Source organism: Drosophila teissieri, chromosome 3R (genome assembly GCF_016746235.2).
Source record: "Drosophila teissieri strain GT53w chromosome 3R, Prin_Dtei_1.1, whole genome shotgun sequence".
NCBI classification, from domain to species: Eukaryota; Metazoa; Arthropoda; class Insecta; order Diptera; family Drosophilidae; genus Drosophila; species Drosophila teissieri.
Genome location: NC_053032.1, coordinates 11,466,461 through 11,493,171, shown reverse-complemented (window position 1 = coordinate 11,493,171; position 26,711 = coordinate 11,466,461). Strand labels below are relative to the sequence as shown.

At 44.0% G+C, this 26,711-nt stretch overlaps 1 protein-coding gene across 3 annotated transcripts in view; it reads left to right on the top strand.

The window, feature by feature from the left end:
- Nucleotides 1-26,336, top strand: part of LOC122620608 (protein tincar) — a 61,363-nt gene extending 35,027 nt beyond the window's left edge. For 2 of the 3 annotated variants that reach the window (XM_043798163.1, XM_043798164.1), the window contains exons 4-10: nucleotides 5,154-5,848; nucleotides 6,237-6,352; nucleotides 11,090-11,324; nucleotides 17,729-19,552; nucleotides 20,292-20,754; nucleotides 22,316-23,045; nucleotides 23,864-26,336. In XM_043798163.1, the coding sequence (XP_043654098.1) occupies nucleotides 5,539-5,848; nucleotides 6,237-6,352; nucleotides 11,090-11,324; nucleotides 17,729-19,552; nucleotides 20,292-20,754; nucleotides 22,316-23,045; nucleotides 23,864-24,706 (4,521 nt within the window). In that variant the 5' untranslated portion in view covers nucleotides 5,154-5,538 and the 3' untranslated portion in view covers nucleotides 24,707-26,336. Of the gene's footprint in view, nucleotides 1-5,153; nucleotides 5,849-6,236; nucleotides 6,353-11,089; nucleotides 11,325-17,728; nucleotides 19,553-20,291; nucleotides 20,755-22,315; nucleotides 23,046-23,863 lie in introns of those variants that run through there. The other variant, XM_043798165.1, reaches the window with a different exon arrangement.
- The last annotated feature ends 375 nt before the right edge of the window (nucleotides 26,337-26,711 follow it).

The following is a 26,711-nucleotide window of genomic DNA, read 5'->3' as shown; positions in this document are numbered from 1 at the left end:
CCGCTTAATATGGCGTGCCCTGGGTTTTCGACCCACCTGTGCGGAAACCCCGAAGGGTGGGTTTTGGAACCCATTGATGTTGTTCGGGGGATTCATCGATTTTCTTAAGCGGCAAAAGTTTTCGCTTTGAATACGTTTTTTTTGTGAGTCTGCCCAACTCACTCATGCAATGTGCACAGGAACAACAACAAACCGCTGACTACGATTGCACAACAGCAGGGCCCAAACACCCCCGCCGGAAATTTACCCTCCGAAAAATCCATTCGAATGCGATAAATTCCCCGGCAGTTTTACGACCCGGACTCCGCCGGGGGCCAAGTGCTCTACGGGAATGCAAGCGACAGGGAATCCAACTCGAAGGGGGTGGTTGGTAACCCATCAACCCCTCGACGTGTAACGCAATTTAAGCGCTCTCAGAATTGGTAACATTTCAACGCGATATTGGGCTTAGACCGTCTGCAAGTGGTGGCATGTGGCTCATTTGTTGCTGCCCCGGGTTTTGGATGGGTGGTTTGCCATTCGGGTGGTGCATGGGTGGTGGGTGCATGGGTGGTGCAGTGAGCGCGCCCACTCGATGCGATAATTTACATGCAGACAATGGGCTCCGCTTTTATTTGGCGTCATTTTATGCGATTCGCATTCTAATTTATATAGTTTATTATGTTTTGCTCTAATTTTATTTTCCCACTGGTAGCGATTTAATTGCAGTCATAAATTTGCCCAGCTCCCTTGTGGCTTTGTTTTTGTTTGGTAGCTGTTTATTTGGACGTTTTTTTTTTTTTGGTGATTTCGGGTTTCCCAGGGCATTTATGACCTAGTTGCGCTCTAATGCTAGGAATAAAAAAATTGATTTTAATAACAGCTTATGCGCTATGCTTTCCCAAGTTTGCACAAACATAGTGTTTGGTCGACACCCTCTATAATAAATCAAAATTAATTGTACCCGTTCTGGGTTAAACCTTTTTTGGCGGATTTTCCGGCTGCCCCAGAAAGTCGGCAGCACATTTTCAGCTCACTCACGTATTGGGTGCTGGAAAGTTGAAATTGAAAAAAATTTCATCACACGATGGGGCAGAGGGGTGCAACACGTATTAACTCGACACATGTGTAAATCCAATTCAAAACATGCCACGTGCAACCAACCTACCACCCCGACCCCCGTTCTCCATCCTCCACCACACGGCTAAGCCAAAAACTTTTGCAAGCCAATGCAGAAAATAAATTCTTCTCCTTTTTTCCTTTGTCCATGTTTGTTGGAAACTCTGACTGAAAATACATATAGATATATATATAAGAAGTGAGTCACGATGTTGCAGAAATGTGAATAGAAATTTTGGATGCTTGAGGAGAGATGCTGCTGCCAGCAAAAGTTTACTTTAAGTTTGGAAAAAAGATATTTTGCGTCTTTTAACCTCTTGAAATCTGCAAAGTCTTGTTTAAAAAGGAATTTGCTTTATTGCGTTGAAGCAATTTAATGCTTAATTTTTTCTTCCCTAGTTAGTAGAATGGCGGCCAATTTAAATTCTCAGTGTGCTCACATTTGTCACGCTTTCGGTAACAAAAACCAACTGCCAAGATGCAGGCGAAAGAAAGCGAGTTTTCATTGTGTTTGATTTTGAATGGAGAGAAAAATGGGAAATGAACGGGAGTAAATGATGCGGCGAGGAAAATGCAACATTTTCATTTATGCAAAATGGCAAAAAAGGCAGAAAGCCCAACTCAATGGAAGCTTAAATAAATATATAAGCAGCAAGAAAATGTTACAAAGATGAAAATTGCGACTGTATTTCTTTGTTCAGCTCTTCAGCAATGACCGTTCGTTCGTTCGGCCATCAAAAATAAAAGTGGGGTTGGTGTGGACCATGGAGAAGGGGTTTCTCCATTCGGACCGAGATAAATGAAGCAGAAGTGGAAAGAAAAAGCTGCTTGCCCATATAAATTAGTCGGAGTGGCCTACTTGAGCATGCCAAAGGCAATGTGTGAGCCTGGAATTCGAGGGGAAAAGCGTGTGGGCAGAAAAGCGGGAAAATGAGCGGGTGCTGTGGGGTGCCAAGTGCCATTTAGCATATTTTTTCGTATTACTCGCCCTCTTGTTTCTTGGGGGCGGAACTGGAGTTTGCGCCCTTAGAGGGGGAACAGAAGACATTCCAAGAGAATGAGTCAGTAAATGTGGAATGAGTTGGTTCTGGCAGAACCAACCTGAAGAATTTAAAAGTGGCCAAGAAAGTATGATAGACAGAGGGAACTGTGCTAACCAAATAAATGCAGTTAAGTGAAGTTTTTAATTTGCATTAACAACACGAATGGGGGACGGGAAAAAGCAAGGAGCAGCCGAGCTATTTTTTCTGCTGCCAGAGCAAAACATTTTAATTTTACGCAGGAATACACAAAGGAAATGCCAGGGACAAACACACATGCACTTAGAAAAAAGAAGAGATACACTTTCTGTATATCAAAGTATTATCTCAAAAATAAAGTATTGCTATTTATAACACAAGAGCAATATCTTTTAAAATCCGTGCATTTCATTATACTTTAAGAATAGTTTAAAGTGGAAATAGCTCGTCATGATCTCAGGATAATAGGTCCACGCTGTTTACTGTGTACTCACACCCCTCTCGGCGCCCATAAAGTGGCTGCTTCATCTGCGTAAAAGTCGTGCGAACGCGACAAATTGCCCCAAGGACAGGGGCAAAAGTTCTTGGGTCTTGGTCTATCTCCTCGACTGCCTCCCGAAAACACAACACCACCCCCAAAACACAACCACCCACATTCCAGCCACCTGCCCCATCTTCTGCTGCACCGGCACAAAACAAAGACAAAGAAAATGCCCCAAAGGAAGCAAGTGAAGACAAGGAGGTGGAAGGGGAGAAAAGAAATGTAAACATCTGCATTTATGACTTTTGCGGCTGGCTAATCTCATGTTGGGTATGTCAAAACAGGAAGGATGAAGGAACTCCAGGGAGTGGCACTGCCTTGGGTCCACATTAACCACCCTCCACTTCTTACCGGTAACAAAGGCACATGGCCCCCGGAACTCAAACATGAAACAGGACTCGTTGCTCTGGGTGTGCCTGGTGAAGATTGTAATTAACATCAAATTATTATCAATAGGAGCAAACGAAACAGGACTTATAGGATCATGGCCGACTCTGTTTGGATTGCAACCGGAGTTTGTGTGGATAAGGTAGTAGATGGACGACAAACGTCGAGTATATTAGGTTTCAGGCAGGGATGTTTCACTTGGGCTAACTAAATGTATCGGATGCATGTAATTGGGCCAATAATATTCAATTGAACGGAAATTCCATTTATTAATGATTTACTTTGAATGAAGAGGGGTTTTATTTGGTTAACTGAATTATAAATATCTGTAAAAATATACTTATCATTGTCAGGACATTAAATCGCAATGGCTTACTGCTGATGGTCAACTGATACCCTGATATTCTGATTTTACTGCCATTTTCCTGTCGCTTGTGCCATTGACAATACGTTCACAGAGCAGCCATTATCAATTAAATCGGGTCAATTACTGGGCAGCGCGAAAAACGCGGATAAGGGCACATTCCTGGTCATTTGTTAACTGTGTTGTTGCAGCGCGCTTAATTACAAACGACGTCGACGCGAACAAATTGCAAACATTTTATTATTTTTGCATGGCAAACGGAGCGCACAAAGCGGACGCGAAGGAAGGCCAAGGAACTGCGTTTTCCATTTTCCATTTCCCATTTCCCATTTTCCACACTTTTCCCGCGGTGGTGTCGAACAAAACGCAAAATTGCTGAAAGGCGGCATAAATGTTAACGGCTCTACACGTGTTAGATTCGACTGCAACACGCAAAGCTGCAAATAGTTTACCTGACTTACAGTTAGTAAACTGCAGTAAGTGCAGTGAGAAAAATGGTACTGATAATATAATGCATTACGTTTCGAGGCAGCAGTTTGAAGAGAACAATTAGACTGAATTGAAGCCTTGTCACCTAAGACCGTAAAGTATCTTTACATTAATAAAACCACTAACCACAATATCTTAACTTGATGCCTACTATCATTTGTACCATGCAATTAGATATCTTGAATTCCTACATATTTAATATAGCTATATATAGCTTTTTTCGCAAATTACTTGATTTTGGCTTAGTGTTCCGTTGGCCTATAATTATGCTGCTTCCGATGTGGCAGAATACGAGTCGCGACGCATTTAACAAGGGCCCAGACAAAGGAGGCTCCTCCCTGGAGGTTCTGCCTCTGTCTCGCCATCCCCAATCCCCCAACTGTAGTCCTTCCGACGCATTTGTCTGTCTGGCAACGAGGCTTGGCTTAATTATGCGACAGCCAACAGCGCCAGCAACATGCTACATGCTACATGCTGCATGCAACACCCAACATCAACAGCAATATCCACAGCACCACTCCGAAAAGCAGCAGGAACTGAAACTCTCATGTGCCAAATTGGTTTGCAGACACCGTACGGTCGGCAATTTCTCCTCCATTTCCCCCAGCGGATTGATTTATAGTTTAACCACCCCTTTATTCCCTTTTTGGGAGTTGTAATCTTATTTAAATTGTTGCCAATTTGAACGCGTCAATTTGGCCATGTGTCGTGTAGCAACAGCGATGCCATCCTCGTAGGTGACTAATTAAAATACGGCTCGGATTTGCGCACGACAATTAATTATTTATGGTTTAAGTGGGGTTTAAAAATGTCATGAATATTTAAAGAGCTCCGCTGATTGATAATTGCTTGCCTAATTACATAATCGAATGGTTGATTAAAAAGGTTTAATTACAATAAAACAGCAGGTGGCGGATGTTCGGGAATTATTTTGATGATTTGACTATTTGATTAAACTCATACACTACACCGATTAGACTGAACATGAGACTATTTAGGTTTTTTGTTGTATTTTATAATTCAAATACTGTTGAAAGTGACTCCCGCTAGGTGGAGCTCGTGTGCTGCGTAACGGGTATCAGATAGTTTATAGGTGATAATAATTTATATGTTATAAATAAATAAATGCTCTTGTGTGCTTCCAAAGTGTGCGTAATCATTAAAATTTCGAAGTTGCCTGTTTTCGCCGAAAATGTATTGTATTTACTCTCGCCACAACTAAAATGCACATTTATTTTCCTCCCTGTCATTGCAGTCACGACAAATCAGTGTCAATCAAAGTGTGGGAAATCGACACGAATTTCCACAAATATGCGCCGGCAAATAGAATCGTCGGACGCTATAATGAGCCATATCAGCGGACAAATATTACCCACTGGAATGGGAAATGGGAAAAACAATGAGCAGCCTCATCATCACGATCATCGTCATCAGCAGCAGCAACAGCAGCACTTGAGTAAATAGAAAATCAGTGTTCAGAATCAATACAAAATCAATATAAATAGTGCGGAGCGATAGACAGAAATTGATTGTCAACATTATTCGCTGTCGCTGTCGCGCAGAGCAATAAAAACCCGACTAGCAACGACAAAAGCCATCGCAGCGTCGAAAGCCAAACAAAGCCCAGTTCCCCAACGAAGATGGGTGGCAAGCACCAGGGATCTGGGGCAGGAGCCTCCTCCGGAGGCGGCAGCCTCAACTCCAGCCTCTGCAACTCCGTGATGACGAGTGCCACCACGGCAAGCAGCAGCCTCACCCAGCAGCAGCAGCAGCTCCAGGCCAAGTACATCAAGTCGAAGCGCCACCAGAGCCGCTACACCAGCCTCCAGCACTCCGGCCACGATTCCGGCAGCTATCTGCACCTCAACTCGCTGTGGTCGATCTGGTACGGAGTGCTACTCACCCTGTTCCAGGGATACTTGGCCATGCACGGAGCCTACAGGTTCTTGGGTAAGTTGAAGCCACATCGGCTTCCTGGATAAATTACACAATTATACAATTTTACCGCAAGCTGAAAGCCAACAGAAGGAATAAGAATTTCTAAGCTTTTTCAAAGTACTGCTCATTCTGTTTGACTTGAATTGAAAATGATTAGTCATGTATACTTAAATATGTTAATCCATTTTTATAAACTTCTAGATGTGTACATTGTTTTATTTGCGTTTGCTTGGTTTCTTTTTATTACTTAAATATTCCATTTGCTGACGACGAATGTGCTGCGCACACAATTTTCTTTTCGCAAAATAAACTATAGAATTACCACATGAATCGCATATGTTTAAAACACCCCAATGAAAATATTATTTAAAGATTCTATATTATACATATTCGTTTGCAGGATGCTCTCTGATACCCTGGAAAATCGAACCTGTGGCCGAGCTGAATCTGCAGATTGTGCTTTCTGGAGTGGTGTTCATCCTGCTGCCGGTCTTTTTTACCTCGGCTGTATTTAAGGTGAGTGGTTGGCTTGTGAGGTGCTGGTGGTGGTGGTGATGGCATTGTTCCAATGGGTTTTTAATCGGGAGCATGCTCCTGCGATAATTAACTGTGTATGGAAGTGTCCTCTTTCTGCCATTGTGTGTACTCGGTTGCACTCAATAATTAAATTTTTTGTAGTCTCCGCCGCTGCAGTGGCTCCGTATGCCTGTGCGCTGCTGCTCTTTGGGTTTTTGTGAATTATTTTTAGTGGCATTATTCACGTTATTAAATTTATTTGCAAACAAAAACAGCAACAGCAGCAGCGGCAGACCAGGAGGAGCATACGTTGCGGGTCCTTTTCAGTGGATCCGCAAAATGGCTGACAACACAGCACGAACGCACACATTCCAAACAAACATTCTATTGGTGTGTGTGGGTCCTCTGTGTGCGAGGTCCTTTCACCCCTTTCCCAGTGTCTCTGCTTTTATCAGCATAATAAATGCAATTATGGTTTTCCCTTTCTATTTCCCTCTAGCCGAGCTGCACATATAGTTTTCATACTTTAGTTAGTGTTTTATTTATCTCATATTTATTAAGTGTGCGGGCAGACGATGATGGTACAAGCTCGATAGGAAAATACAATCACCGACAAACGGCATTCACTCCACCACCATTCACTCCTTTTACTTGTTTCCGATAAAAGCCACTTAAAATGAAAGACAGATATGAGGGGAGACACGGAAAGAAAATGGTGTCTGTATCGGAAAAGCAGTTTGTCTTCATCGAAACCTTTCTTTTTTACACTAGAAATCAGATAAAGTACCGACATTTTCCACGCTTATAAGCGTACGTTGATTTGAACTGAATTTCCTGACGGAAATACTCTACTTGGACAGAAACTAATAGGGATTTATTCATATAATAGTACTATATTAGTTATTTACTTGAGTAGCATTTTCCCAAGTATAATTTCGCTTGGTGTGGTGATGCGAGTCTTGGCGTTGGAGCTCCTGTCATTCCAGGTCCTCGTCCCCATATCAGTACCCCTTGCACCCACTCAAACTGAAAGTTTTCACAAATAATTGGCTTGTTTTTAAAACAAGCGAAATGGAAAGAAGCTGCAGGAATATGGAGTGGGGAAATTGGGAGTGAAGTGGACTGGAGTCTATAGTCCGCCACAGACTGTCCATTGGCTGTGACAGCAGACTGACCGTAGATCCTGTCACAGACTCTGCCAGCTGCACACCCCTTTGAGTCCCCAAATACACGATTTCATTATGTATGGAACTGAGAGGCCAGAAAGGGGTGATTATACTTCCTTGGAGCAGGAAGTACATCCGATTAACGCTTTGGGTAAATAGATGAATGTTGGAAATGGTCAGTATTTTACTTTATTACATATTTTGTAAAGTTTGTCGGTATTAACATCGGCTGTAAATTAGATTTATGACCTTAAATATCCGTCATTGGAAGTTGGTACAGAAACCCCCTAAAACTCTGAATAAAATTAATTAACTTTCAAATTATGTTTCCCTTTAATATTCTAAATACCCACATTGTTGGGTGACTCAAATATTTATTTATTTAAATTGACAAAGAAAGAAAATCCGGCTCAAAGCTATTCAATTTCCCATTGATTTCGGTATTAATATTCATGGCCCTGTCGCAAAAATCACTGTGTGCGACTTTCCTCGCCATAAAAGAGTATACAAATTGTATGCAAATATTCCTTTTCACCGCCGGCCAGACAACCACAAAAGCGGCAGAACAGCACCAACAACAAAAACACCACCAACATCATCAGGAGCCGCCAAAAAACGCAGCCTGGTAAAAGCTGCCTATCAGTCAGCGGCCAGACAGCGGGCGATGAAAAGCAAGTAAAATGGGTGAAAAGTGGGTGGGAAATAGGGAAAGGCGGAGGGGCAACCCACCGAAAACCAAAAACCGCCAACGAGCTGAATGACAAAGGGAGGGGAAGAACACAGACAGCCGTGGGGAAAGGGGAAAGGGGAAGGGGAAAGGGGCTTCATCACACGTCGCCGAACGTTTAATAAAAGGCAACAACAAACGACAACGAACAGAAATTGGTTGCAAACTAAAATCCCAACATTGACCATTGAGGCGTGGCTATCAGGACCCTGGCAGGAACCAGGACTCACAGTCCCGAAATCAGGACGGGCGACAGGAACAGAGCCAGAAGTTCATAGTTTTGCTTAGTTTTTTGCCATCAGACCAACAGACCAACAGACCAACGGACCAGTCACAATTACGTTCAACTCCTACGGGTACGAGTACGAGTATGTGTCGAGCGATAAGACTTGGGGCAATTGGAAAGTGGTAAAAGCGGTGGAAAGCCGGGCCAATTGGGTAAAGCGGGCAAAAGAGCAGGAGCTGCTGGCAAACTGTCACAGCCATAACAACGAGATGCAAAAACTTTGCGACTTTCATATTTGCACAGCATTCGAAATTAAACGAATGAATGAAACCTCTGAGTGGCGGAATAGACGGCACTCCATATGTGGCAAGTGTCATAACGAAATGGCTGGCCAATGCCGGAAGAACTAATAATATACTGAGCTTGTGACACTTGTTTATTAGTATCATTAAAGGAAGCAGCACTAGTGCAATACAATGCTCTATAAAGTCGAAGTTATGCACGTTCCGTACAATTAAAACCTTAAATTAAACATGTGCTTGAATTGTTTCCCTTTGCACGTGGATTTCTAATTAATCCCCGCCAGGATACTCAAAGCATCTTTGTGCTTTTTCCACATCTAAGACGTTAATGAAGGCGTAATCGCAGTGACATGATTTAGAGATGATTTGCCTGCGGCGAAGGAGCCGCGAAATGTTGGCACATTTAAATGTATTATCCGCCTGGCACTCAGCAATTCCCCAAGCCCGCCAGCACTTGCAATGCACTTCGCTTTTTGCAAATTGCAATCATTGTTGCTCTTTGGAAGCAAACCAAACCAAACGAGACAAAACCGAAACCGACGCCGAAACGCAGGAAAACAAAGTGAACGAGTCGGTTTCCATTTGCTGCTCATGGCGCTCATGGTGCTGTTGGCTCAGATCCTGATTCAGATCCTGCTCCTGCTCCTTCATCATTCTGATGTCTGCTTGTTTTTAATTTAAAAGCCCGAAAGCTCGCCTTTATTTATATGTACATATAAATGTGAGCACGTGATTTTAATGCTCGTTTATTTCGTTTTTCTGGTTCGTGGAAATAAATGTAGAGGGAGCGTGGGAATATATACTTTATGTGGGAAAAATAATAGATGCATGTATATTGCATGGGTGCGCGTATATAAATATTTCATTTCGCCATTTGTCACGTGCAACGTTTCCTTTATTTGTTGCTCTTGTTTATGCGCCAACGCGTCGTATGCGCAATGCCTTGGTTTGCTTCACTCTGTCGCTCAAATCGCGATGTGTTCGCATTTTGAGCGCATAAAAAATGCATTAAAAACCCAAACACAAAAGCACTTTTTGTGCGCATTTTTGTTTCTGCTCTACACATGTACACTTTCTGTACGTTTTTATTTGTGGATAGATTTTTTAATAATGGCCCCGGGCCCAAAGGACGTGTACACCAAATTGTCCGACATGCAGTTGGACTGGTGTGCGGTCAACCAAGGATATCGTCCCCTTTGGCCAGTCGCCTGTTGCAGGCAATTATGAAATGCGAAATGCCATCCCGTTTGATAGATTCACAGTCGAGTAATTTATTCAGTGAGTATAGTTGATGCCACTTGGTTTGAGAAAATTTGATATCCCATACCGAATAATTTGCATAAATTAAGTTGAATGTGTAACTTTGGGCAGCCTGAAATTAAATTCAAATCATACACATATCGCATTACTTTCATGAAATTAATAATATTGTTTTAATAAAATACTAATTGATTGTCGTGCTGGGTGTTGATTATAGGTTGTGAATCACGGTAATAAATAAGCGACTGTGTAAAATATCAGTGCATTGATTAATAAGCCCGTGACAAAGAAAAAATCTCTTTAGGTCAGAGGGCATTCAGAGGTCTGATTTTAGTCAGAAGCGTTTAACGCAGTAGTGGATACATATGCGACCATATAGAACATATATATTCTTGATCAATATCAACAGCCGTGTGGATATAGCCATGTCAGTATTTCGCACGAAATACTTTTTCTTTTAAGAAAACTAGTCCCCTTAAAATAAATGGAGAACAAGGACCACCAGCTTGCCTAAGCTTACTATTTTTCAAACACATTCAATGGATAAACACTTATTAGTCGTCAGTCCGTTTAAATTTGTTTAATGGACGTTAACGAAATTTAATAATGAAATAATACAAAATGATTTCACTTATTTATGAAGTGCCATAGAATTTCGATATATATTTGCTTTGAATTTACATTGCTTTCTGTAAATTATTGGTAACTTATTTCTTTCAGTAAGTAGCTAGCATTTGTGTTGCACTAAATAATTCCAGCTCAAATAAGAGAAATTGAAATTGCGTATGCATGCACATTTCACAGAAAGTGGAGTGAGTCTAGTGAAATTTTCAATTTCCGCCCAAGAGGGAAAAGCGAAAGCGAGGTTGAATCAATAAGCATTCATTGCCAAGTCCTTGGCTCTGCTTAGTTAAATCCACCCAACTGGCAGATCGTTTGCATATGTGAACTATATACACTATGCCCTCTTTTCCAGCCCAATGAGCTTGTCGAAAACCAAATTATATGCACTGCATTTCATTTTAATAATTCGGCATTTTGTGGACTACTCGACAGGTTGGCAACTTGGCAAACGACGGAATTAAATTGGCCACAGGTGCCAGGGAGCGGCGCTGCACCCTCTCGCCGCACGATGGCCTGGAGGAGGAGTCGCGGGGCGGAACCCTTCGAGCCCTTTGGACCCACGGCGGACCCACGGCGGCCTTCGTCCACATCCTGATTGCACTCTGCCTGCTGCTGCCGCGCTTGCTGCTCGAGGCTCGCATCATTGAGAACGGATTGCTGCCAAAAGGTGAGTTTAATTAACCAACAGGATTCGCGTTGAATGGGCGAAATCAGAAACGGATGGCGCTCATAAGTATGCAGCAGAGCAATATGAAGCTGCCGGAAGTGTTCGCCATGTTGCTTTATTTGCAGATGTGCATTTCCGGTGCGCGTCTTTTCCTGAGTCAAAAATTAAAGTTAATTTCTGTCTCTGTGAATATAATTATCAAACTGCGTTTGTATTTTTAATATCGATCCACACGTTACTCATTACGCTATCATTGTTTCTTTTCACAACTCAGCATTTCTTTACTGATTCTGATACATTTTCCTAGTTCCTAGTTACTTTTTAGCCTAAACTATCTACTGGAAACAATCTTTGAATGGCTTTCATAATACTAATTATCTTGTAGCCATCTGTACACATTCTCTGCATAGGGTACTAAAAATTTCGAACCCCTTTAAGCTACTTTTGTAGCTTTTTTTATTGCATGTTGATTATGCATTTCCCGCGGAAAAGCAAATTCTGGGGACAATGGGGCAGGAGAATAACCCATGCACAATGTTGCCGAGCACGAATTGCATTTATCCCCGCTTTCATTGTTGTCAAGCATACGCCACGTTGTACATTGTCATATTGATGGTGTGATGACACTGGCGCTGTCGCTGATGACAACTATTAAAATGAACATGAGTGGAGGCGGTTTTTCCTGGCAAGTGGATGGGAAGTGGGTGGGCCTTTTATCAATCATAATTTCCATTGTCGATGCAATCAATTCACAATCGCGTTTGCCATTCCGCTTTTTAATTCAATTTATTGTTCTTTAAACGAACTTAAATTGGCTGCAATTTCCATCCTTCTCGAGGGGAAATCGCAGAGCACGGTAAATGAGCAGGCCAATTTAAATTCGCTGGCATATGTGTGGGCCAGGACCAAACTGTTTAACCAAGAAGTTTAGGATGCTCTGAAGGACGCTTAACAAAGTGAACTTAGGGGAATATCCGAAGGAAGCAAAACAAAAAATTCCGAGGAGCTGCTGGAGCAGCCGCTTCAAAGGCAATCGCCGGGGAAATCTGCTGGCCAAACATATACAGCCCGACCGCTCGGCAAACAAAAACACAAACGAACGAGCGAGCACACAGGCTAACAACCGCAGGAGCAAACACCACTCACACTCACACACATGCACAAACTCATGCACAGACAGGAGGAGAAGGTGGGGGACAACGGGCTGACAGGGGAGGGAAGGAGGTTATTATGGCCTGCAATAAGCCATGTTAATAACAAGGCAGCAGCAATGGCAACGGCATCGCTGCGGAAACGAGTCAAGCGACCCAAAACTGTGCAAATGTTGGCCAACTGTGAGCAGGACACCAGTCGAATGAGTCCTGGGCCACGTTGCATCGACGGGCTCTGTTTGTACACCACATCCTGGGAGCTCCACGTGTGCTTGCGCCTCTGTGTACAGTTGGATCGACGAGTCTCACATGATGTCGCCGCCGCCGTCCTGGCAGCCCAGTAAACTAATTCCCCAGTTAATGACAGGCTGGCAAAAATAATGGCGGTGAACGTACATATCCTTGGAGCAGGAAGGTGCGAAGAAACACTTGCTACTTAACGAGATATGTATAAACTGCAACTAAACTGCATTAATGTACAACATAGCTTCAAGTTACTTATATTTAAATTGTTATTTCCAAAGTTGCATTTAGTCAGCCCGAGAAAAAGACAACTTCAGAAGATCTCAGTATCTTTGCTTTAACTTTCCCATGATAATGTGGTGTATGGTAAAATCCCAAAAACCATCTTTATGAACCTCCATTACAATTAGCTGCTTAATATTGAAAGGTTTGTTCAGCATTTAAAGTTGCTAAGCCGCTTGCCAAAGTACACATACCATTTTCCATCAAAAACTTTCGCTAAATGGCCACGAATGGCAGCTGGGATTGCAAAAGGGAAAAAATCGCGATGGGCGAAACAATGATGGAAGGCTATAGCTGTAGATGTAGCTGTAGCTACAGCATCGGCAGTCAAATCAAAATTTACTACATTTAAAGTGGATGGCCGAGCCCGAGCCCGAGCCAAAGTCCCCGGCCAGCAGTTGGTCGGGAGTGGTTGGCCGGTTTATTGAACCAGTGGGAAACGGAGTACAGAAGTGAATCGCTGGACAGGCGGGCAGGACGAAAAGACAATGGCATCGACCATCGGTCCATCAGTCCATCGGTCCATCGGTCCGTCGCTCCATCGTTGCCACGCGGACTAAATTAAAAATGTGGCACCGACAGCGGGGCATTGGGTTGGATTGGCATCATAAAAACCATGACGAGATGGGTTTAAATCCTCGCTGACTGACTAACTGAGTGACTTGGATGCAGGATCCCCTCCCGCCATCCCTGTGTGATTTTTCAATTAATTTCGTTGTCGTTTTTGTTGTTTGTGATGCTTCTGTTTGAGTTTTTTTTTACCCTGTTTTTGCTGGTCCAGTGCCACAAAGTCGATCTCTTGTCGCTGACAGACATTCTATCGGCGGTCGATGTGCAATCCATGCTGGGCGGGAAATTGTTTTTCCACCCGCACCCCTCTCCTAAATTAGAAAATCATCGGCGCAAATAAAATGTGCAGTCAAAGCTAAAGTTGCACTTCGCCAAAAGGGGTGGTAGAAATGGAGTTTATGGGTGGAATGGCCCGGGGTCAAGGGGCCAGCTGGTCAAGCTAAGTGCAATGCCTTGTCTCGCAACTCCGTTTTCGCCATTTTTACGCTCGACTGACTGGCTTGCTGGTTTTTCTCCATTTTCCCCCCATTTCTAAGACTTTTTTTCTTCTCCTCTTTCCTTGCCTTTTGTCCCTTGCAATTTGTCAACGCGTTTGACATCCCTAAAGACTTAAGCTGGCCAAGATTGGCCTGTCGGCCCGGTTGGTGATGCGCTTATGCTAGTAAGTTGGGAATTATGATTTTTAGCCGGCAATTAGAAATTTTCTCCAATTTGATTGACGCCCCGTGATTGGCTGGTGGAATCCAAAAGGTGGGAGGGGATCTGCATAATATCGGGACCAAAGCAAGATGGCGCAATTAGGCGAAACAAATCATAAAAAATGCTTTTAAAACTTTCGACCAACTCGCATAAAAAGCTGCAGGGTTGAAAGCCATCAAAAGGAGTGGTAAATGTGGCCACAAATGCATTTCATAAAATTCTGCTCAAGCTTTAACGACTTTTAAGATATGCCGTATACGCGGTGTGTCTTGGAAGCCGTTAATTATGGACTAATGAAGAACTTTTAAAACTAGTGTGGTAAAGATGATATAAAAAGAGGATTGAGCTAAAATGGAAAGATAATTCAGTCATAAATTTCCTTCCATTTTTAAATGTTTTTATTCGGTTATGAAATAACAGTTCTATTTAATACAACTTAAGTCTCAAACCAAGCAAATGATTTTTCCAAGATTTTTATATTTTCATTTCTTCACTTACCCACTGACCCATCAAACTGCCTCATTTACATCACAAAGTAAAAGAAGACTTATTAAAATATTATAATAAAAAGTTTCCGACGGCCTGCAGCTGTTGTCGCCATCAGAAAAGAACACTGAAAAAAAGGACGATGTTTAGGGAAAGAGAGACGGAAAGGAAGTGGCCGCAATTCGTTAATTAATTTCATTAATAGATGACACCAAAATCACTACCAAGAACAATTTTATGGCGAAATCTCTTATACGCCATCCTGCACTCATAAATAATTAATGCAGACATCTCTGGCGAAAAACAAATGAAAATTCTGATGAGAACGGTTGGCGGTAGGCGGGAAAAGCGGACGAAAAGCAGTGGAGCCTAGTCCGGTGCCATATTGAGCGCATAAAAGGCTGCTAAACAGCGAGGCTCAGATTACCAGGCTGTTCCTGGTGGCAGGATGGGTGGGTGGCAGTGGGTGGCCTTCTCCACTGGTGCTTCGCAAGTGGCTCAAGACATTGGGCCCGGACTGTCCGTTGGGTGTGAGTTCTACGCACAGCGGCGGTAGTCGGCATATGAACTTTTTATTAAACTATATATAAGTGGACGAGAAAATATAATCAAATATCTTAGTTTTTACAAAATATGGTATAGTTTTGATTGTGTGGCTTTAATTTTTGGAAATTTCAATTTGCAAGTGAATCTAAGATTATGGATGGCAGTGTCACTAGCTTTCAAACCACCACTGTACATGGGCTTAGCTTCTTGCAGCGGAGAACTTATCATTATTCATGCTAAAGACTTAACGAGCGCGAGCTTGGGCTGCAGGTTGGGGTTGGTGGGGACTCTGGGAAAATGGGGGGCCCGTCTTATCGCAACTATTACCGCAGCTGGAAGTCGCCTCCTCCGCCTCTGTCTCCGCCTCTGGTCGCCGTGGCCGGAGTTGGATTTGCGCATTTTCATTACTCTTATCCCCAGAGCTCCGGCATCTCCGCACACCGTCCCTTTGGTCGCTCGTTCCGGTTTTTTTCTCATTGGTGTTATTGTCATTGGCATAATCAAGAGGGAGGATGGGTGGTGGGGTGGTTGGGTGGCTAGGTGGCTAGGATGCCATGTGGAGGTTGAAAGCCCGGGTTAATCTTCAGATTTTCGGCGTTGTCGGTTTTACGAGCCACTTGCCGCTTCGCCAGCATCGTCTTTGGCCATTACAACAAAGACAACGGCAGAAGGGACATATTATTATGGCAGCCATTGTTGTAATTCCACATCGGTTCGTGTTTCTTGGCTTTCGAGTTGGTTTCGCCCATCCTTGCTGGCTTCGTCCTTCGCCTTCGTTTCGGGCCATTGTCTTTAATATTTGCTTGGCAATTCCCATTTTAGTGGCTTTCTTTTATTTCCCGCCGCCCGCTGGGTAAACGTCCTCAAAGCAATTCGACTAATAAATTATTTTATGAAAGTGTTAACTTGGCAAATTTTCATTTCTTTCCTGAGCGCTGCATTATTAACAGGAGCATTCTATAGGTGCTATGTATATGCCATGAGCGACATCATAAAGCAAACTAATTAGAAAGCTTTCTGGAATCTTTGCAAAGCTCAGCGCCGACTTAACTGGGCTAAGACAAACAAATTTGTGACTCCGGGGCGGATTTAATTGGGATTAGGGTCTGGTGGTAGTGGTGGGAAAGTATTGCGGTTTGCCGAAAAATGGGGGGCTTACATTTGTTTGGGCAGGAAAGTTACCTGTTTTGACCCCAAAGGGATTGCGCTGTCAATAGAAGTGTCTGGATTATTTCTTGATCGATTGCCTTTCAAGAAGTTGGTTAATTGATTGTTGATTTCCTTAATGTCATGTTTTTAGCTGTAAAGTTTAAAATAAATTACCCCCTTAACTGTAAAATATATATAATCCCAATATATTAAGGCCAAAACATGCCAAACTTGTCTTAATTATCAAAGTTTTCACAAAAAGTCGTGGCGGAGAACACACCTAATGAAGTCAAAGTTATTGAATAAATAAACAATAATAATTAAACAGCTTCGAATGGTTTCTACTCTTTAAAGTTTACTGGAGAGAACCCAAATCAAAGAACAGTGCTTATCTGCTCGCCCAATTGGTTCTCAGACTTCACTTGAAAACTCCTTAACTGCTGTGGAATAAAGAAACAGAGTGGCATGCCACTCCCAGGCGCTCTCTGGGAAAAGTTTCAATTCTCGGCTGGCTTCAATAAATCGCATTACCAGGACCCGACCGTAATAAACATGAATATTAAGTAAAGCCATTGCAAAGCAGATATCAGTTCGAAAGTTGGGAAGTATGCATGAAAGCTAAGGATATCGGGTGAAAAAGTAGGGGCGTCAGAGGTTCAAATATGTTCATATGTTTCCAGTGTGCGCCTAATTAGACCTCCGAAACTGGCCGGGCATGTTGCCTAATGGTGGGATTGTGTGCATTGTTTTCCCATTTGGGGTGGAATCGAACGGAAATGGGATCTGCCGGAAAAATAGTTTTCTGTTTTCCTCTTTTGGCCTTCGAGCAGAGCGAACACAGCGTAGATTTCCTATTGTCTGGACATTCCAGTTCACGTCGTCATTGATTTGACTTGATTGGTATTCATTGAGATTCAGGCAAAGAAGCGGAGCCCATTGTCCCCGTCTAATAATCAACGGGGCGTGGATTATAGAAGCACTGCAAGTATCGGTATCGATGCCTCATTTAATTAACGATTGCCACACGGCTGAAGGGTGGATTCGAGTGGAAGACAGGAAGCATCCTGCTTATTACACAAGCTCATGTTTATGCAAGGAGTGTGTGTGCGTTGGTCCTTAACAGGTGCTTACCATGTAATCCTGCGTGATGTATTCGAATTAGATGCGAAAGCAACTTGCCTTCCCTACCGAGTTCAAAGCAATTAATTCTATGTACTTGAGCAGCCATCAATCCACAAACCCCCTCAAATCTTTCTCTTTCGCTCTCTACCATTCCAGAGCAAATTTGGGCCACTGAATTGGACTTTGTTGTGATCAATCGACGCAATTTGATGGCCATGTCGGTGGTGGGTGCCACACCCTTTCCCAGGCACCACCAGCAGTCGAGCCAGCAGTCGAGCCAGCAGCAGCACCAGCAGCATGGCAGACTAAACTTTACCGCAAACAGCTTGGAACAGGACGAGGAGGACTACTTCAACGATACCATGTTCACGGCCATCCGTGGAGTGCCAGCCGGGGGCAATAACAATTTGTTCGATCTGCGACCCGATAAGATGGCAAACGGCAGAAAGGCGGCCAAAACTACGGCGACGACCAGGACAACAACCACCACCAACAAACTGGATGCGGGCAAGGGCCAATACTTTGAAGTGCCCGATTTAATTAATCAAGACATCGACGAGGAGGAGCGCCAGGAGCTGGAGGAGGCGATTCGTGGCGAAGAGGATGATGGAGATGATGGTGTGGGTGTCGGCGAGCAGGGAACCGTCATCATGCCAGATTTCGATGAGTTGGCGCCAAGAACCGCAGTTGGAACGACCACCACAACGGCTAAGGCGACCTCCGATGCCGACAAGTTGAATGTGGAAAATTGGCAACAGCTGGGAACTCTGGGCAAAGAGGCCGCCTCAACCAGCACAACATCTACCACAACAACAACTACGACATCGACATCGACCACTGCAGCCACAACAACTAGTACGAGGGGAACCAGCAGCACCACCACCACCACTATTAAACCCATGGAGATAACAACCAGCAGACAACCAGCACATCACCATCATGGAAAGTCCCGCAAACACCACAAACATCACAATAAACAGCGTCAACAGCAGCCACCGCGTCGCCATCACGTGGCCTCCCACGAGCAGGCGATCCTCGAGAGCTTTCCGGAGGAGGAGACCACCACGCGCGACAGCAGCATCCACCGCGTGCGACCCGAAGTCCTGCCGGAGCTACCGATTCCCTCGACGCCCGTCTCGGCCTCCAACTCCAAGATCATTGCCATCAAACCGAAGAACCAGAAGCGCAGGATTTCCAAACGGGCGGCCGGAGTTGAAATCGAGCCGGAATATCTGCTCGGCGATGCCAATATAAATTCCAGTGAATTTGTGGCCAAATCGAATGAGGAGGAGCCCGAGGAGAGCGAGGACTTCGAGCTGGAGGATGGAGATTTTCAGGCGGTGCCCGCCCTGACTCCGGCCCCTCCTTCTGCACCAAACAGTCCGAAGGCAGGGCAGGATTACGTTCGACTGGATGGCTTTGCCGGAATGTTGCAGCTTTTCTTTGGCATTGATAAACCCATCGATGTGGCCATATTCTCCCAGCCACCCAGTGCCGAGTTTGTGAACCTACTTTGCGCCCTGTTGGTGTGGTCCGTTCGGTATCCGGCAGTTTTCTGGAATACCTCGAAGGCCTTTGCCTGCGTTTTCAGCCTCCAGATGGTGGTGGCCGCCCTGGACATCATACTCGGCTATGTGGGCATCTCGAATCTGTACAAGCTGCAGATCTACGCCGAGGCCATGCCGGTTCATCAGCCGGGACTCATCCTGAATGCAGTAGTCACTTTGGCCTTGTATCTTTTGTCTACCACTTTGGTGTTGGCCTCTTCCATGGTCATGTACTTGTACGGACACGGACGCCTGGCCACCCGGATGCGGGATCGCTCCATCATTACGTTAAAGAGCCACCAAACCTGGATCTACTTCGCCCACTGCGCCTCCTTGTGCTTCGTCCTCGCCTTGGCGGTGGTGAAGGCTCCGCTGCTCAATGATCTCAGTGCCACCTACAAGAACAACTTGCACTGCCCCACCTTTCTAGCTGGTGAGTAGAAAGTAGATAAGGTTTCTTACAAATAACGATCTAGAGAAAATTGGTACTAAATCGTAATTAAAATTTAAAACATACATTGCTAGAAATGAGAAAACTACGCAGAGATAAATATTATTAGGCTATTTAAAATGAAATGGAGACTACATTTCTTTTATTACAATAACTCATCATAATACTAGTGATAGCCTTTAAAATTTCTCTGCAAGTTAACCAACCGGATGAATACCAAATTAATTACAACTACTATAGATTTAACTGCACGCTTAAGTTTTTATCAAAAACAAGAAACTTAAATGTGGAACAAGATGATTCCATTTCCAAACACCGTTAATAGCTATGTTTTCAGATTATGATGTTTTAGATAGAGCGGTAGGGAGCAAATCTCTGCCATGTCCGATTCCCCAATCGATTAAGTGTTAGATTTGCATAATTAGATGGCCGGTAATCGGGTACCGGGGACGCCTTGAACTCGGTCTTAGGTATGTTTTGTGGTCTAAGCCAATTAGCGGCCTTGTTTGGACTCTGGCTCTGCCGTCGGGTGAGCGGTAATCGGGGGTTAGATAACCCGATGAGACAAAGGAGCCGTATTAAGTGTCACTTGGGGCTAGACAATCGAACTGCAGACTCGGTCCAATTAAGCTGTCATACGGCCGATTGCCGCCGCCTTAACCGTATTACGCTTTTACCTGTGCAGCGTCACCATCTCACCTTTCCCCCTTCGATTTTGCAGCTCTTGTCGGAGTGACACACCTGCTGCTGTGGATTGTCATCTGGCTCTGCCTGACCATCAAGCGGCGCTGGCACTTTAAGCTGCCTCCGCTGGACAGCACTTACGGCGGACTGCTGGGGAAGTCCAGTGCCCAGCCGCTCCTGATGTCCAGTGGCCAGCGCACGGGGAGCAACTCGAGCAGCAGTGGCTGCAACTCGACCAGCACCACGGTGAATGGTGGTGACTCCAAGCCGGACATGATGAGCACGGCCACCAGCACGGAACTGGGAATGGGATTGGGATTGGGTGGGGGCATCAATGGGGGCATGGGCGGGACGGGCATGGGGCTGGCCGCCCAGGAGGACATCTATTGGCCCAAGCTGACGCCCAGTTCGCCCAAGCTGAAGGTCACCTTCAACGAAGTTACGAGTACGTCTGATGATGTCCTACTAATTGGTGACCAAGAACAAACTGATGGCAAGCGGTAAAAAATCGTTTTTTAGCTACCAACAACCAAAACAACAAAAGCATTGCGGGTTTCCAAGCTCCGTACTTGTCCGTTCTCTTAACTCTAACCATAGCAACTAGTTTCATTTGATTTTTCTTCACACACACACACACTGCACCGCCAAGAAAAAAAAAACCCAAAACCCACCCACCTAGCACTATTTTTCAGGAATTTCATGTGATTTTTCGTTCTTACCTAGACTGCTAATTCATTCATTTTGTACTTTATCGGTGTGTTTCCTCTGCACGTCCCATTTTCGGGAAGAGCCATTATTGAAAACTAATTGCCCAACACTAGTCATTAGTGCTGCGTTTTGCCACACCTAATTTACCCCACATTTACCAGCACTGTACTCTCAGTTTTAGTTTCGATTCGTGCGTGCTTCTGACATTCGCCCATTTATATAATCACTTTTGTGTTTTCGTTTAGTTTAAGCATTTGTTTGTCCACTAAAACGATTCTTCAATTAAACATAGCAAAACGATTTATCCATATATGTTCGTATATATCTATAGAGAGACATGTATGTATAGAGGATGAAGGATAATAATGAGAAACTATTTTGTTCCGCTTGTCGCCTGTTTTTTAAAAACGATTCTTATTTATTTAATTTTTAATTGTTTGATTTACTAGAACTTAATTACTACTAACTCTAGCTAATTGAGTGTGGGCGAATTGCATTTCAATTAACAATTAACCACTACTAAAACAAAGCATTCGCAGATTATGTGTTGTTGTTGTCGATGTCGCCGTGTTGTTGTTGTTGTCCTTGGTAATTTGTTTAACTAACTGGAAAACCATTGAACTAACACAGACAGTGTTGGAACGAATTCCAGGGAAGAGAATGGATTTAGAGGTCTGTGAACAAGCTTTAGTAATTGGATAGGTAATGAAGAATAGCACCAAGTTGTATTACCAACTTAAATAAAAAGAAATTTCCATTTAAATAATCCGATTTAGAAACAGTCTTAATGTTAATAATCTTCTTTGTGATTTAGCTGCAACCAAACTTAATTGGTTTTATAATAGTTGTGGCCTATAAAGAACAAGTTTTTCATTTTGAAATTTCCATTTAACTAATCTGAATTAGTAACAGTCTTAATATTAATAATATTTTTTTTGATTTAGCTGCAACATAACTTAATTGGTTTTATTATAGTTGTGGCCTATAAAGAACAAGTTTTTCATTTGTAAATTTCCATTTAACTAATCTGAATTAGAAACAGTCTTAATATTAATAATCTTTTTTGTGATTTAGCAGCAACAGAACATAATTGGTTTTATTATAATTATGGCCTATAAAGAACAAGTTTTACATTTTTATAGCCGACAAGAGGATACTTTTAAACCATTTTCTTACATTTAATGTTAATTTCACTACCCAAGGCCTTTAAAATTCAGAGTTTTTAAAATGATTCGCTTCCTTGGGTTCGTTCTGATCCCTGAGGTGCCTGAAAGACCTGGTGGCAACCAACACAAGGCGGCAATTTAATTTGGTAGTATATCATCCACTGACCGGAATCCCATTCTCCTACAGCCATACGAGCCGTGGAGCCTCGGTATGTTTTGCCAGTGCTGCGGGGGAAGTTGACGACGGCGAGTACGCGACACTAAGAGCAGCCACTGCCGGGGCCGTCGTGGGCATCACCATGGGCAGCATGAAGAGGGGCGTGAGCAACACCTCGGTGGGCGTTAGTCTGCTCCACCTTTCCGAGTACGACGAACTTCCTCCGCCGCCGCCGGCCAACCATCACCATCAGCAGCAACATCAGCAGCGGCAGGCCCACTCCTTTGCCCATGGACATCCCCACGACTATGCGAACCTGAGCGGATTGGGTGGCATCAGTGACGACAACATCTCCGAGGAGGGCAAGTTGCTAGCCTGTGTGCGCGATGACAGCATCACCTACGCATCCACCAGGGATCTGGAGCCACCGCAGCCGTCGAACCAGGCCCAGGCGCCACCACCACCTCCACCGCTGCCCATGAAGGGAGCTCCCATTCCTCAGCCACCAGCGGTAATGCCCCACTCTGCCGGCATCTACGGACGCGCTCCTCAAGCAATGCCCGAGATGATGCAGTTGTCGCCCGAGCGCCACCACAATCCACTTCAGCATTCGCTGCAGCATCCACAGCAGCATCCTCTCCAGCATCAGCAAAAGCAGCAGCCACCACAGCATCCTCTCCAGCAGCAGGGCCATCCGCACCAGCATCTAGTCAGCCCCTTGGCTCCGGTCACGGTCGCAGTTCACACCAACGAAGCGCATGTAAGTCGAGGAAGTGGGTATAGGTCAGGCTTCGAACTGCAGGTGGATACCCTAATAAAATAGGGTTTTTTTTAAATAATCAGGTTTCAGGTAGGGGAGAATGTTTAATATTGATTCTATTTTGGTCAGTATCCTCTTATTGCATAACATTTAAACATTACAACATTTATAACATTCAAAGTGTATAACATTAAAAGATTTTGGCAGTTGGGATGTATAGTTTACATAATGATTATTAAAACTCGTATTTCTGTCTGACTTCAACAATTACGGTTCCCTCATAGACATTGCACATATAGTAAGTTCTCCTTGACAATGCCACAAATTCCCAGACTCTAAGGCGTACCCACAGCTAGAGTATTTACCCTTTAGCATAGTGTGCAGTGGATATTTCTGTACTCTTGTTTGGGCGATTTGCATGTGGGACTGCAGGGAGGCGATGCGTCGTCATGTAGGGGCGTGTAGCATGTCACGCCCCTGGAGCAGCAGCCTGAGATTTATGTTTGCTGTTATGAGACAGCATAAATCAGTGCCAGGGCCACAGACATGGGGACCTGGTCTGGGGACAGCGGCAGCGACACTGTCCGAATTAGTGCTCCGGTTTGATGGATGACCTGGAGGAGCAGGATGGGGCGAAGGGAATGAAGAGTGTCTTCCCGATTTGATTTGATTTCGTTTTCACTTGCAGGAGGGGCCACACTGAAGCAGAGCCCCTACTGTCGTCTCCTAGAATCTTTCATTATCCCAGCAGCTCCTTCACCACTTTCACTGACTCCCCACTCTCTCTCTCTCTTTTTATGTTTGTGCCCCATTCCCAGATTGCCTCCAGTTCCACACCCCGTTGCCTACGTCGCGCCGATTCGGGCGTTCCCAACGAGGCGTTGACACCGCGCAGCGACACCACCTCCACCACCGAAAGTACCAACACCACCTCACCGCCGGAACGCGCCCCCTCCGAGTCCTCCAGTGGCGTCCACTCAGGCGAGGAGCGTGAGCTGGAGGTCATCATCCGGCCGAGGGCCAACAGCAAGCCACCCCCACGCCCTCCACAGCCGCCCATTCAGGAAGAGCCCTACGGTCGCTGCACTAACATGCGCATGTCCAGCTTCAATGCGGATCCCTCCGCCACCTCTTCGGCGGCCATCAATAGTGCCACACTGCCGCCACAGCGTTCGGTTCCGGAGCAGAAGTTCGACTATACGGCTCACTGCAGCACGATGCCACTGCCGGTGGGCTGTCACAGCCAGCAGCTCGCCGGGAGCGGTAATGGCTATGCCTCCACCTCGGCAATGACCAGTTCCATGGGCGGCGGCGGTATGCAGTCACTGCCGCCATCGCAGGTCTCCAGCTTCATGACGCCCAACAGTATGCACTACGCCAATGCCTCTGTGGCCCTGGGAAATGGTAGTGGTCAACAGCCGCACACCACGCTGCCAAATGGAGTGCGCTACTCCAATCCGCACTTTCTGCGCCGCCTGCCGCACGTGACCAAGGCGGCGGAGTCGCCCTACGGACACCTGGGCTACGGAGCTGGTCACCACGCCTTCGCGAAGCTGCCGCACGAGACGCATCCCACGATTCCGGAGGATCGCGACTCCGCCAACTACTCGATGGCCTCCGACCAGGACTGCGGACTGTATGTGACGGCCCAGCTGCACTAGGATGGCTAGGGATCCCAGTTTATTTATACTATGTACTTAGGCTTATTGCAAAGAGCATTGCGCACCATGTATTACCCCCTTAAGTCATAGGTTAAAGTCTGATTGCTTTACGGCACGGAACACTATACTATAAAGTGTTAAATGTCGTGGTGCAATCGGTGTTTGAACCCATAGCCTTACCAACTTGCAATGCCGTAAGTCCCTATATCCCATATCGCTCTAAGTTAGCCTCTCGGTTTTTGTACAGCTCCGGGCCCCCAGAGAAGCCATACCAAATCCACTAATCTTCCAAAGGATCAGCTGGTTACCGGACCCCAAATGAATTAAATTACTCTTCGTTTGCTTTGCCTTGACGATGATCCACTCAAGAGTGTAGCGCTAATTGCCACCCAGATGACCCACTAAAAAGAATTGAGAATTGAAGCTTAACTATATCTACATCTAAACTACACCTATACCTACGTCTACGGCTAAATCTAAATCTAATATATATTTATATTTATACATGCTATGCTCGTATACAATGTGTAAGATAATAAGCTAATCGAGTTTAAGTAATCAATGTAAACTAAAGTTTATCATATCATATATGAATGAATATCGATAGCTAACTGTAAGACCTAAGCAAATATTAATGCGAAAAGAATAAAATATCATAGCTCGATCATGTGCAAGCACTCAAAGTATTTCCCCTAAGCAATTTCTCTTATCAAACGAGCGAAAATTGGAATGAACAGAAGGCATACGAATTTAAGCTGCAATTCTATGGTTTTTATTGTAAGGTTAAACTGTAAAGTGGTACATCGCAATTTTATGGCACTAACTAGCCAACACGTTATGCTTCTGCTAGTCGGCATAGAGGATAGACACCCAGCAAGGCTTTGGCATATGTATTTTCTATGGTCTCTCAACGCTTATCGTTTAAGATGAATGTAAAATGTAATGTAACAAAGCGACAATATGAACATTATCTAATGTATGATACGATTGAATACTATCCACGCCCCATACATATCTCACACGCACAAGACTTTTGACCTCATCCCTCTGCACTCGCACCCGCACCCGATACACCCGCTTACTTGTTTTGATTTCTGTGCCCTGCGTAAGTAGATAAATGTACTCCTGATTTGGATCGGAGCCAATGAGTGCTCTTGAATCTAATATCATATCTAAAATAAAGACTAGATTCAGTTGATGACCCTTTTGGTAGAGCATTACCATCGTAGCCGGTCGTATTTATTTTTGTTGTCAAGACTGATTAGTAATATAATACATTTTGAAAAGCACACCCATCACCAAACTTGAACGATCCGAAGTTGGCTTGAGAAATTCATAGCATTGATACGATAGTGGATAGGCCATAAATATAGTTTAGTATGTCATCATTAACTTGGTTCCTTTGAGAAACGCACTATACTAAACGAGATGTGAACGGTTAGGAAAGAAAACTTTTGTAAAATAATTTCCAATTAATTAAAGCATTATTCAAATGAAATATCCAAAAGAGATACTTAGTATGCCCTTTAAGAACATCATAAACACTTGAGTTAGAACGTGGGTCTTTTTTTTGCGCAACAGAGCAAAATCTGTAAATGAAAGTAAGGTTAAGCCGAGTATCCGATATGGCGCATGCATCCACAAAACATTTATATTTCACAATATAAATTAATAAATGTTTAAATTATTTATATATACAATATACGAATTAAATGGTTTATCAATGGTAAATAAAGAAATACCACCGCTTTATGTAAAATCCCAAAAACCGAATTTTTACTATGGGGAAATTATACATGGGGCCAATTTCAAATGTATAACTAAATAGATCAACTTTCCCAAAAAGACGTAATAAAACACATATTTATCCTTTATTAGAAAACAATTTTTAATGAATTTTCTTTTGTTTTGTTCTTTAAATGTTTGCTTTTCATTAAATTTCCTCTTTAGTTTTTAGTTTTACACAATTCAAGTTTCTGTGTTCATCAATATTAATAATGCTCCT